The sequence below is a fragment of the Petromyzon marinus genome, unplaced genomic scaffold (genome assembly GCF_048934315.1).
Source record: "Petromyzon marinus isolate PM22_M1 ecotype Great Lakes invasive population unplaced genomic scaffold, UKy_Petmar_22M1.pri1.0 PM_G_Scaffold_32, whole genome shotgun sequence".
NCBI classification, from domain to species: domain Eukaryota; kingdom Metazoa; phylum Chordata; class Hyperoartia; order Petromyzontiformes; family Petromyzontidae; genus Petromyzon; species Petromyzon marinus.
The window spans coordinates 1125757-1139654 of NW_027422895.1; the positions used below are offsets into that span (position 1 = coordinate 1125757).

The following is a 13898-nucleotide window of genomic DNA, read 5'->3' on the forward strand; positions in this document are numbered from 1 at the left end:
CTCTCAGTGGGTTCATAATGGCCGTGTCAGAGACACTGACACCCTGCATTCAAGCCCTGGGTCTGGGTGTCGTGGGTTCCATGCCGACCCTGATGCCCGCTGCTGCTGCTGCTGTATAGACTTTGTCTCTGTCCCTTTTGTCGCGTGGATTTTTTTCCGGGCCCTCTGGTTTTCCCCTCCACATTTGAGAAACGTGAGTTGTCGAGTATTTGTCAACTGCTCTAAAGGTCCACGTGATGATGACGACGACGATGATAATAAACCGAATTGCTAGAGCTATGATTTGTAACGGCCAGGTCAGGGCCTTCTGAAAGAGAGCTACGCCGCATCTCAATGAGGGCCTTACCCGGCAAAAATAAAACGTTCCGTTTATAGTTCAAGTCCCGTGCACAACATCACGCGTCCACCTGTATAGAGGAGGAGGAGTTCCAGCCCAGGTAAGTGAACTCGCCACCTTTATTATCGTCACCACCACCACCACCGCGATGTCTCCAGCAAACAACGAAACAGCTGCCATGCCCCCTTCAGTCTGGGGGCAGGCAGGCAGGGAGAGAGGGGACGTTGCCACGACAGACCACGTGACCCACAACCAACGCCGGGCCACGTGGCGACGTCAAACAGAACCGTGACGCGCAAAGCGCCCCCACCCACCCCACCCCCCCCCCCCCCCCCTGGGTGGGGGCAAGTCGAACGGACGATGATTCTCTGTCGACTCTCTCGGATCGTTCTGGAAGATGCATCGTGCACGCGCCCCAACAACGCACACAGCCTCACCACCACCACCACCCACCGGGCCATGGATAAAGTTGTGCGAGTCTGGTGAGTCTTTGGGTCTCTGTGTGGTGAGTCTATGGGTCTCTGTGTGATGAGTCTGTGGGTCTCTGTGTGGTGAGTCTTTGGGTCTCTGTGTGGTGAGTCTATGGGTCTCTGTGTGATGAGTCTGTGGGTCTCTGTGTGGTGAGTCTGTGGGTCTCTGTGTGGTGAGTCTATGGGTCTCTGTGTGGTGAGTCTGGGTGTCTATGTGTGGTGAGTCTATGAGTCTCTGTGTGGTGAGTCTTTGGGTCTGTGTGGTGAGTCTATGGGTCTCTGTGTAATGAGTCTGTGGGTCTCTGTGTGGTGAGTCTGTGGGTCTCTGTGTGGTGAGTCTGTGGGTCTCTGTGTGATGAGTCTGTGGGTCTCTGTGTGGTGAGTCTATGGGTCTCTGTGTGGTGAGTCTATGGGACAAACTCAGAAATATCCAGCGGCGGCAGGCATCGTCAGGGGTCAGGATGGAACCCACGACCTCCCGCGTGCCAGGCGAGGTGGTCGACATCTCCTAACCACCGCGCGGTGTGATTGGTGTGGCGACGACTTGGGGAGCGGCTTTCATCCGGCGGTGTCAACCGGGGGCGGGGACGAGGTCCTAAAGTTCCGATTTCTGCTCCACCGCGGCGGTGGCGGCGGCGGTGGCAGCGGTGGCAGCGGTGTCGGCGGTGGTGGCGGTGGCGACAGCGGCGGTGGCTACCTGCACTCGGCAGAGACAATATCAGGCTTGGGGACCAGGCCTGGGGCGTTCCCCCCTCGCTCGTTCGCCGGGGAACGAGAATATCACGCAGGGTGGGGAGAAAACACTCAGGAGGCACGGAACTCGAAACAGCAGCAGCAGCATCATCAGGCCCGATGATGATGTTGATGATGCCGGTTGTGGTTGTTGTAATTACCGGTGAGGTGTCACCAGGTACTTGAATTGTGAACGTTGTCGTGGGTTTACTCTACAACACACTACCGGTTAGTACTGAACAAGTATACTACACTGTACACTACACTGTACACTACACTGGACAGTACACTGCACTGTCCACTACACTATACACTACACTGTACACTACACTATAAACTCGTAACTAATTGGCACGTTTTGTTTACGTGACACTAAACCTGACTAATTGGCTGCGTCAGGTGGTGGCGGGTTTTACGACACAGCGTTTATATATTGACGCCACTTAACACAAAAACAAATTCGACTTTGAACACAATGGGAATATTGTGTTCATGTTGTAGCAGCAGGAGGAGGCGGAATCCACAAATGTACGGTCGGGGGTACGGGGGTCAGAACGTTACAACAGCAAACACGTCACGCAAACTCGTCACGCTGACATGTCACGCGCCGTCGGCACATGCCAGGTATAGCAAAGGTTAACAAATCAATAAAAATAAATATAGACAAATATTGTGTATCTTACCAGGTAAGCCCCCCGCTGTGCTACTACGTCACTTGTTTTGTAGAAGCTACACCGGCTACCACAAGTGACAGCTCAACTCAGTGGCTTATCGTCATCATCGTCATCATTATCGTCATCATCGTCATCATTATCGTCATCATCGTTATCGTCGTCATCATCATTATCGTCATCATCATCGTCATCATCGTTGTCATCGTCATCATCATCGTCATCATTATCATCGTCGTCATCATCATCGTCATCATCATCATCGTTGTCGGGTGGCAAATAAGGAGCAGCAGCCAAATGGCTCTGAACGCGTAGAGACACAGGAAGTGTCAGGGTCGGGATAGGACCCACGACCTCCTGCGTACCAGGCGAGGTAATAATAATAGGGTTTTTCCCCTTTTTGGTACTGGCAAAGGAGGTCTAATGATGTAGATGATCCAGGCGAGGTAGTTACCATCTCATAGCCACCGTGATGACGATGATGATGATGAGGGAGACACCGCAAACTCCAAATATACGGGTGTCAGGGGCGGGGAAGTAGCCCACGCCCTCCCGTGTACCAAGCGAGGCAGTCAACATCTACGTAGCCACCGCAACGCCACCGCCGCTCACCGGGACGCTTGCCGGCGTTACGTCTGCCCTGCACGGCGCACACCAGCAAGGGGAACAGCACCAGCACCGCCAGCACCAGCACCGTCATGGCCACCGTCAAGCTGATGGGGTAGATAGTGCTGCTGCTGGCGTGGAGCGTCGCCTCGTCTCCCGTAGGCACTGTGGACGAGGGTGAGGAGGAGCGGGAGGTGGATGGGGTGGTGGTGATGGTGGTGGTGGCGGCGGTGATGGTGGTGGCGGCGGTGGCGGCGGTGGTGGCGGCGGCGGTGGTGGTGGCGGCGGTGGTGGTGGCGGCGGTGGTGGTGGTGGCGGCGGTGGTGGTGGTGGCGGTGGTGGTGGCATTGGTGGTGGTGGCGGTGGTGGTGGTGGCATTGGTGGTGGTGGTGGCGGTGGTGGTGGTGGTGGCGGCGGTGGTGGTGGTGATGGCTACGGGATTGGGGACACGAGGAGATTCGGTGAGACGCGGGGAGATAACGGGGAGATACGGGTAGACATGGGTAGGCAGACACGGGGAAACAGAGAGACACAGTGAGACAGATACAGACAGAGAGACAGATACAGACAGAGAAACAGAGAGAGACTGACAGAGAGACACAGACAGAGTGGGAAGCTGAGCAGTGTTGTTGGATGAGGTTAGTGAGGAGGAGGACGTTTTGGTCCTAATCACTTCTCTGTGTATGTGTGTGTGTCTGTCTGTGTGTGTGTCTGTATGCTGGGCTGGCTGAGTCATGTAGCCCGCATGCCCAGCCACCGCATGCCGAAACAGCTTTTGTTCGGCCGTATCGAGGGGGCTAAACGGGCGCAGCATGGACTGGAGAAGAGATGGAGTGATGTGGTACAGGAGGACGTGGAGCTGAGTGGACTTGCCGATGACTGGTACCAGCGGTGTCAAGATCAGCCTCTGTGGAGGAGGCTCGTGAAGGACGCTACTGGGCAGTTGGAGGTAGTCGCCCTCGAACAACAACGGAGGGCGGAGGAGCGACGCTCACAACAACGAGCGGAGCGCCGGGTGGCTAAAGCACAGCAGGTTGGCACAGTAGGGGGCACAGGTGGTGCATTAGCCAGTCATCTCAGTCAGTCGACCCGTGGTACCTGGGTCTGCCCCGTGACCTCCTGCCAGCGGGCGTTTGACACTCCACGTGGCCTCAAGGTGCACATGTCCTGGCACAAGCATCTTGGTGACGTCACCGCCACTTAGTGGCAAATGGCGGTTGTTGTTGTCTGTGTGTGGCTATCTGTCTGTGTGTCTGTGTGTGTCTGTCTGTGTGTCTATTCAACACCGCCTTGCCAGGCATGCTGAGGAGAGGCTTGCGGAGCCCCAATGTGGTTTCAGGAAAGGGCGGTCCTGCACAGATGCCATATTTTCTGTCCGTCTGCTACAGCAGAGGTGTAGGGAATTCCAACAAGACCTACATCTCTGCTTTATTGACCTAGTCAAGGCCTATGATACCATCAGTAGGCCTGGGCTCTGGGTTGTTCTTCGTGCTTTTGCAGTCCCTGACCCTCTGCTCACGATCATTAAGGACCTTCATGATGGTGAGCGGGCCCGGGTAAAACTACGTGGCCGGGAGTCGGAGCCATTCCCTGTCCACCTTGGGGTGTGACAGGGATGTCCTCTGGCTCCCACATTATTTAACATCTATTTCGACCACGCAGTTCGTGAAGCCTTCGATGGCCGTACCAGACCAGAGGAATTTCCATCTGGTACAGACGTAGCGCCATAGATGTGACGGCGGTGCATCGAACCGTCAGGGGAGGGGCTGCAGCGGCAGCCCAAGAGGGGAGGGGCTGCTGGGGGCTCAGGACCCCAGACAGCCCCACCCCTCGGTGGGCAGGAGGCACCAGAGGGGACCTCCCCAGCCGATCTGGAGCCAGGCGCAGCCGAAGAACGAAGACTGGCGGCAGCTTGATAGGACCCTGGACCCCCTCGCCCCGCCGTCCTTGTGCAAGGCGGTAGTTGGTGACGTCACGTCGCGCTCGCCCTCCGGCACGGACAGGGGACCGGGACGGTGACGTCATGTCCCCCTGGGATATTTAGGCTGGGACCCCGTGACGTGTTCCGAGGTCGTTGGCGGGGAGCCAGGAACGTGTGAAGTTGGGAGTTGGGACCCAGGGTAGGGGGAAATTAGCACCAGGCTAGAGTAGCCTGTGGGTGTGCTAGGGACCTCCCCAGTACCCTTCCCCTGGGGGAGCGATGGGACCCAGGGTAGGGGGAGATTAGCACCGGGCTAGGGTAGCCTGTGGGTGTGCTAGGGACCTTCCCAGTACCCTTCCCCTGGGGTGTGGAGTGTAGGCAGTGAGCGTGCAGTACACGGAGTCGTGGTGTGTGAAGAGAAGTCTTTAATAAAACAACTGGCGCAAGCCCCTACATGAAGATCTTCCTCCGAGTCGTCATTTACGCCTCAACACTTGTAAGGGCCGGGACGCCGTGCGGGCCGTTGGTGGGACTCTGGGCCAGTGGTGGGACTCTGGGTCAGTGGTGGGACTCTGGGCCGGTGGTGGTGGGACTCTGGGCCAGTGGTGGTGGGACTCTGGGCTGGTGGTGGGACTCTGGGCCAGTGGTGGGACTCTGGGCCAGTGGTGGGACTCTGGGCCAGTGGTGGTTAGACTCTTGGCCGGTGGTGGGACTCTGGGCCAGTGGTGGGACTCTGGGTCAGTGGTGGGACTCTGGGACTGTGGTGAGACTCTGGGCCAGTGGTGGGACTCTGGGCCAGTGGTGGGACTCTGGGCCAGTGGTGGGACTCTGGGCCAGTGGTGGGACTCTGGGTCAGTGGTGGGACTCTGGGACTGTGGTGAGACTCTGGGCCAGTGGTGGGACTCTGGGCCAGTGGTGGGACTCTGGGCCAGTGGTGGGACTCTGGGCCAGTGGTGGGACTCTGGGTCAGTGGTGGGATTCTGGGCCGGTGGTGGTGGGACTCTGGGCCAGTGGTGGTGGGACTCTGGGCCGGTGGTGGGACTCTGGGCCAGTGGTGGGACTCTGGGCCAGTGGTGGGACTCTGGGCCAGTGGTGGTTGGACTCTTCGCCGGTGGTGGAACTCTGGGCCAGTGGTGGGACTCTGGGCCAGTGGTGGGACTCTGGGCCAGTGGTGGGACTCTGGGCCGGTGGTGGGACTCTGGGCCAGTGGTGGGACTCTGGGCCAGTGGTGGGACTCTGGGCCGGTGGTGTGACTCTGGGACTCCCGGCCCCACGCCCTTGTAAGGGTGAGGTCCGAGGCAGCCAGAGTCTGGACCCGCACCTTGGCTGGGTGGGGTCAGGGGTCGCCTCCCTTAGGGTGGTCACCTTGGCTGGCTGGGGTCAGGGGTCGCCTCCCCTAGGGTGGTCACCTTGGCTGGGTGGGGTCAGGGTAGCCTCCCCTAGGGTGGTCACAGCGGAGGAGCCCACGGCGTAGGCAGTGTCACGGCACGCTAGGAGCAGGCCGTGTGCCTAGGCTGTAGCAGTGTATCAGGAGGACTGTGGGAGTGCTGTGTTGTAATAAAGGAGTTTCCTATCCGAAGTGTCTCCGGAACCCATTACACAGATAAAATGGGAGGCTGATCGATGCCCAGGTGGGGTTGAGGGATGGCTCTCTATTGCTCAACCACGTTGCGTATGCCGATGATCTGGTAATAGCTGCTCATTCAGAGGAGGAGTTGGAGGCGCTGCTGCTAAACCTGGAGCTTGCCACTGAGAGGTGGGGCCTTAACCATCAGTTCCACCAAAACTAAGCACCTGCCTGGGTATTTTGTACCATTGGACAATCCACTCCCACAACTCCCAATCGGTGATTGAGTTGTGGAGAGAGTGGAGAGTTTCCCATACCTGGGCAGTGTGCTCATGACTGGCTCCGGTTGGACAGCAAAGGTCTCACTCTGAATCAGTCGAGCGGCATTATCTATTCATCGGTTGCGTAACGCTGTGTGGAAGCTACCTGGTCTGTCACTCTGCACGAATCTTCAGGTCTTCTCGGCCACAGTCATTCCCTCCCTTCTCTACGCTTGCGAAAAGTGGACTCCCCTAATGGAACATCTTCGCCGGTTGGAAACATTTACGCTGGCCTGCCTACAATCCATCCTGGGTTTAACCAGGCTGGATTGTGTGAGCTCACAAATCCCAGAAAAATCTGGACAAAGTCCCATCGGTGAGCTCCTCCGGCAGGCAAGGCTGTGTTGGCTGGGTCATGTAGCCCGCATGCCCAGCCACCGCATGCCTAAACAGCTTTTGTTAGGCCGGATAGAGGGGGCTAAACGGGTGCGGCACTCGCCCACCCACTCACTCACCCTCCTACCCACTCAACCACTCACGCACCCACTCACTCAACCACTAACCCACCCACTCACCCACCGACTCACCCACCCACTCACTCACCCACCTACCCACTCAACCACTCACGCACCCACTCACTCAACCACTTACCCACCCACTCAGTCAACTACTCACCCACCCACTAACGCACCAACTCACTCAACTACTCACCCAATCACTCACCCACCCACTCACTCACCCACCCAATCACTCGCCCACCCAATCACTCACCCACCCACTCACTCAACCACTCACGCACCCACTCACTCAACCACTTACCCACCCACTCACCCACTGACCCACTCAACTACTCACCCAATCACTCACCCACCCACTCACCCACCCACTCACCCACCCACTCACTCACTTACTCGCCCACTCACTCAGCCACTCACCCACCCACCCACTCATCCACCCACTCACTCAGCCACTCACCCACCCACCCACCCACTCACCTACGGCGCTGTGCGGTGGAGGGACGGAGACACACGACGGTGGAGACCACTCCCCTGTCTTCCACCGTGGGTAGCGAGCTACGACTCTCACGCGGACGCAGTACTCATCCTTGCCGCCAGGCGGAGGCACCGGGTGGCGGTAGCGGCACCCAACAAAGCGCTCCTGGCAGTGGCAAGCAGAAGGCTTTAGTGTGCCTGGTTATGTGGATGACACATTGGTGGTCTGGGCACACAGCAAAGATACACTGAACGCATTTCTAAATCGTCTCACCATGAAGCTGACAGAGGCTGACAGAACTCCAACATTTCTTTACCCAAACAACCAAAGAGTTGGCATTTCTGGACATTCGGCTCAGACGGGGTAGAAGTGACACAATAACACTCAGTATTTACCAAAATAAAACTCGTACTGACGCCTATCTGAATGCAGAGTCACAACCTTCACCCCGCAACAGAAATCTGCTCTTGTCAAGTCGCTCATTCATCGAGCTAAGAAAGTGTCAGATGGTGACAGTCTGAGAAGTGAAATTGAACATGTTAAAGAAGCGCTGCAAATGAACGGTTACGATGATGCACAAATAAAGAGGGCATTGAATACCAAAACCACATCAAATAACAAGAGCATTGAAACCGCCCAAGTAATTAAAACGATCAAAATACCGTACATTGCGGGAGTAGCTGATGAACCCGCCACATGTTTGGGAAAACAAAACATCCGAGTCAGATTTGGCACGGTACATAAAATACAGAATTTAATATCTGCTACAAAACATGTATTACCGAAGCTATCAACAGAAGGTGTGGTACAGGATTAACTGCACGTGTGGTAAATGTTATGTTGGGCAAACAGGACGAATGATCAGCACGAGACTAAAAGAACACCAGAGAAACATTAAATTCTCCCAAACACAACTGTCAGCAGTAGCAGAACACGCGTGCCAACAATGACACACTCCATTGATGTTGAAGTTTTGTGCAAAACTAGCTCCTACTGGCCAAGACTAATTAGAGAATCTATCGAAATTGAAAGAAATCGAAATAATTCTAGATTTAAAGCTTTCGTGACTGCTAGGATCCATACTCTCGTCCTTTCACCTGCTGAAGGCCGCTTGTGTTGTGGCCGAAACGTTGTGATTTTTTGTTATTTTATTTTCACCTACGTGACTTTACCCAATAGAACCAAATCGAAATAACTTTAACCGTTCGGATAGCTACCGCCTTAGTGCTGCGTGTAAGCGAATCATCAAATAATACATTAGTTAAATGCATGCCTACAAAGGGCGGCGTACTTCAGCAGGGATTATTGTTGGTAGGGCTATTTTATTCAACACAATAGACAGGAAAGACAAGTGCAAAGGGCTTGCATAATGCACATGCCTCATGTGCCTTGCCTCAGTAATCACTCCACCCCCCCCCCACCCATGATTGTGCAAGAGCGCAGAAGGGTGGTCACCACATCTAGGCCTCTATATAAGGAACGAAACAGGAAGACTTCACAAATCTGTCTGTCGCCTGATGAAGCTTGTTGTAATTACCGGCGAAACGTCACGGTACTCAGACTGTAAATGTTGTGGCTTGGCTCTCCAACACACAACTGGTGTGCTGTACTAGTACACTACACTATACACTACACACTAGTGTTGCACTAGTGACGAATTGGCACGTTCTGTTTACGTGACAACCCTTACTAGTTGGCTGTGTCGGGTGGTGGCGGGTTTTAACGACACAACATTTATATATTTACGCGACCTAACCCAAAAACCTCTTATGGATATTGGTCGCGTACGCCAACTACGTGTTAACCTGAGCATCATCATCATCATCAGCAGTAGTAGCATCACCACTCACCCACTCAACCACCCACTCACCCACTCAACCACTCACCCACTCACCCACCCACCCGCTCACCCGCTCAATCACCCACCCACTCACCCACCCACCCACCCGCTCACTCAGCAGCTCAATCACCCACTCACCCACCCACCCACCCACTCACTCACCTACCCACCCACTCACCTACCAACCCACCCACTCTCACCGTGCTCGTCACGCCCCTCCGTGTGGAGACCTCTGCCTGCAGGTGGTACAGCACGTCACACTGCGCCATCCTCCTCCTCCACCCACTCCTCATGGAGACCCCCACGGAGAGCTCCCACGCCTTCGGCTCTCCCTCGTCGTCATCGTCGTCATAGTACCCATCGTCGTCGCCATCGCCGTCAGCCCCATCACCGTCGGCGCCAACACCCTCATCATCATCATCGTAGTCGTCATCGTCGTAGCCATCGTCGTCATCTTTGTAGACCTCATCCTCACCCTCACTACCACACTCCTCCTTCTCCTCACCACCATCACCACCCTCCTCCTCCTCCACCGTCGCGTTCTTGTGGAGCATCATGGTGACCGTAGGAGCGCTGAGCACAGCTGAGACACGGGGGGGGATGGGGGGAGATGACGTCTCACTCACACAGAGACACTCAGAGACACACAGAGACACTCAGAGACATTCAGAGACACTCACACAGAGACACACAGAGACACACACAGAGACACACAGAGACACTCAGAGACACTCACACAGAGACACTCACACAGAGACACTCACACAGAGACACTCAGAGACACACAGAGACACACAGAGAGACACTCACACAGAGACACTCAGAGACACTCACAGAGACACTCACACAGAGACACTCAGAGACACACAGAGACACACAGAGACACTCACACAGAGACACTCAGAGACACACAGAGACACACAGAGAGACACTCACACAGAGACACTCAGAGACACTCACAGAGACACTCACACAGAGACACTCAGAGACACACAGAGACACACACAGACAGAGACACACACACACAGAGACACTCACACAGAGACACTGACACACAGAGACACACACAGACACACATACACAAAGGCAAACACACACAGAGACATAGACACACACACAGAGACACAGAGACACTCACATACAGACACTCTACACACAGACATATACACACACAGAGACAGAGACACACAGACACACACACAGACACACACACACAGACACACACACACACAGACACACATACACACAGACAGAGACACACAGAGACACTCACACAGAGACACTCACACAGAGACACACACACACATAGAGACACATAAAGAGACACTCACACACAGAGACACTCACAGACACACAGAGACACACAGAGACACACTCACACAGAGACACTCACACACAGACACATACACACAGAGACACACACAGAGAGACACACAAAGAGACACTCACACATAGAGACACACAGACACACAGAGACACACACAGACATACACACAAAGAGACTCTCCCACAGAGACAATACACAGAGACATTCACACACAGAGACACTCACACAGAGACACGCACAGAGACACTCACACAGAGACACTCACACACAGAGACACACTCACACAGAGACACTCACACACAGACACATACACACAGGCAGACACACACAGAGACATAGACACACACACAGAGACACAGAGACACTCACATACAGACACTCTACACACAGACATACACACACAGAGACACTCGCACAGAGAGACTCATACACACAGACATACAGAGACAGACACACAGACACACACACAGACACACCCACACACAGACACACACACACAGACACACACACACAGACACACACACACAGACACACAGACAGACACACACAGAGACACTCGCACAGAGAGACTCATACACACAGACATACAGAGACAGACACACAGACAAATACACAGACATACACACAGACACACACACAGAAACACACAGAGACACACACACACAGACACACATACACACAGACAGAGACACTCACACAGAGACACTCACACAGAGACACACACACACATAGAGACACACAAAGAGACACTCACACACAGAGACACTCACAGACACACAGAGACACACTCACACAGAGACACTCACACACAGACACATACACACAGAGACACACACAGAGAGACACACAAAGAGACACTCACACATAGAGACACACATAGACACACAGAGACACACACAGACACACACACAGAGACTCTCCCACAGAGACAATACACAGAGACATTCACACACAGAGACACTCACACAGAGACACGCACAGAGACACTCACACAGAGACACTCACACACAGAGACACACTCACACAGAGACACTCACACACAGACACATACACACATACACACAGGCAGACACACACAGAGACATAGACACACACACAGAGACACAGAGACACTCACATACAGACACTTTACACACAGACATACACACAGAGACACTCGCACAGAGAGACTCATACACACAGACATACAGAGACAGACACACAGACAAATACACAGACATACACACAGACAGAGACAGACACACAGACACACACAAACACACAGACACACACACACAGACACACACACACACACATAGACAAAGCCACTGACTTGTCTTCAAGGGTAAGACCTCAACCATGACCCAGGGCAAGGAGATTGGTGAGGCCACCGGTGATGACGATGAAACGGTGGCTCTGACGCGCAGGTGATAGCGGTCACCGGGATGCCGCAGAGCTGAGGAGACATCGCACCGAGTCTCTGTTGTGGCAGCGCAGACGGTCCGCCAGTGGGCTCGTCCATAGCTGCACAGACAGAGACACGGGGAGGAGGTAGTGAGGAGTGGGTGAGTGAGTGGGTGGGTGAGTGAGTGAGAGAGTGGGCGAGTGAGAGAGTGGGTGAGTAAGTGGATGCGTGAGTGGGTGAGTGGGCGAGTGAGTCAGTGAGTGAGTGGGTGGATGAGTGAGTGAGTTGGTGAGTGAGTGGCTGGGTGAGTGAGTGAGTCAGTGAGTGAGTGGGTGAGTGAGTAGGTGGGTGAGTGAGTGGGTGAGTCAGTGAGTGAGTGGGTGGTTGAGTGTGTGAGTGAGTGAGTGGGTGGTTGAGTGTGTGAGTGAGTGAGTGGGTGAGTGACTGAGTGAGTGGGTGAGTGGGTGAGTGAGTGGGTGAGTGAGTGAGCGAGCATCTCACCGTTTGCTCTCCACTCTGTAGGTGACGCTGCTGGTGGCGGGGTTCACGTTAGCTGGTTCCCAGCGGAGTTGTGTCAGCAGGTCTCGAGACTCCACGCGCACATTCAGTGGGGAAGCCGGGGCTGGGGAGATGGGCAAACGGCACTCAGTGTGCGCTAACCACTGCACCACCGCTCCCCACACTCACACACAGTGCGCTAACCACTGCACCACCGCTCCCCATACACTCACAGTGCGCTAACCACTGCACCACCGCTCCCCACACTCACATACAGTGCGCTAACCACTGCACCACCGCTCCCCACACAAACACAGTGCGCTAACCACTGCACCACCGCTCCCCACACTCACACACAGTGCGCTAACCACTGCACCACCGCTCCCCACACAAACACAGTGTGCTAACCACTGCACCACCGCTCCCCACACTCACACACAGTGCGCTAACCACTGTACCACCGCTCCCCACACTCACTCACACAGTGCGCTAACCACTGCACCACCGCTCCCCACACACACACAGCGCGTTAACCACTGCACCACCGCTCCCCACACACTCACACAGTGCGCTAACCACTGCACCACCGCTCCCCACACTCACTCACACAGTGCGCTAACCACTGCACCACCGCTCCCCACACACACAGTGCGCTAACCACTGCACCACCGCTCCCCACACACACACAGTGCACTAACCACTGCACCACCGCTCCCCACACACACAGTGCGCTAACCACTGCACCACCGCTTCCCACTCACTCACACAGTGCGCTAACCACTGCACCACCGCTCCCCACACACTCACTCACACAGTGCGCTAACCACTGCACCACCGCTCCCCACGTCCACCACAACCTGGCACCCGATGTATCGACCGGCCCGGCTCACCGTGGCTGCTGCACCACGTGACGAGGTGGAGGAGGAGCAGAAGGAAGAGGAAGAGTAGGCCAAGTCTAGAGACGAGTTGACGCATCGCCATGGAGCGATATTTAGTCACGTGCAGAGAAATTCGATTCCCGGTTCGATTAACTATACTCGCATCGATTCTTAATGGGATAACATTAGGAATCGATTATTGTAGAGTAATGGATGTATAGAGTCGATTTTTATTGGGATAACATGGGAATCGATATACAGTTGATTAAGCTAATTAAATCGATTTCCGTTCGGATAACATGAGAATTAAGTGGTCGAAAATGAATCTTAATGAATCGATTCCTACTTGTATTACATGAGAATTGAACATGATCGACTATCGTGTGTGGGTGTGATGCTCACCTGTATGTGTAC

The 13898-nt window shown here is 54.7% G+C and overlaps 1 protein-coding gene across 4 annotated transcripts; it reads right to left on the bottom strand.

Moving 5' to 3' along the window:
• Positions 1-438: 438 nt before the first annotated feature.
• On the bottom strand, positions 439-13645 carry LOC142915538 (uncharacterized). Of its 4 annotated transcripts, none has more exons than XM_076061303.1 (8): positions 13497-13645; positions 12610-12730; positions 12145-12227; positions 9598-9980; positions 8220-8237; positions 7560-7722; positions 2823-3248; positions 439-1504 (listed from the first exon to the last, which is right to left on the bottom strand). In XM_076061303.1, the coding sequence occupies exons 1-8, from the start codon at positions 13585-13587 to the stop codon at positions 1257-1259; spliced, it is 1533 nt and encodes a 510-aa protein (XP_075917418.1). In that variant the 5' UTR covers positions 13588-13645; the 3' UTR covers positions 439-1256. The 4 variants fall into 4 exon arrangements, with proteins under 4 accessions (XP_075917418.1, XP_075917416.1, XP_075917419.1 ...); XM_076061301.1 differs by having other exon boundaries at positions 12037-12227; positions 13497-13644; XM_076061304.1 differs by having other exon boundaries at positions 2823-2981; positions 12037-12227; positions 13497-13640.
• Between the last annotated feature and the right edge of the window lie 253 nt (positions 13646-13898).

Excerpts from the sequence above, each read along its gene's own strand:
- LOC142915538 (XM_076061301.1), bottom strand. The coding sequence starts at position 13,587 with ATGGCGATGCGTCAACTCGTCTCTAGACTTGGCCTACTCTTCCTCTTC. Across the intron at positions 12,228-12,609 it reads TACAGAGTGGAGAGCAAACG|CTATGGACGAGCCCACTGGC; the intron begins GTGAGATGCTCG and ends CTGTCTGTGCAG. Across the intron at positions 1,505-2,822 it reads TAACGCCGGCAAGCGTCCCG|GTAGCCACCGCCGCTGTCGC; the intron begins GTGAGCGGCGGT and ends TGCCGAGTGCAG.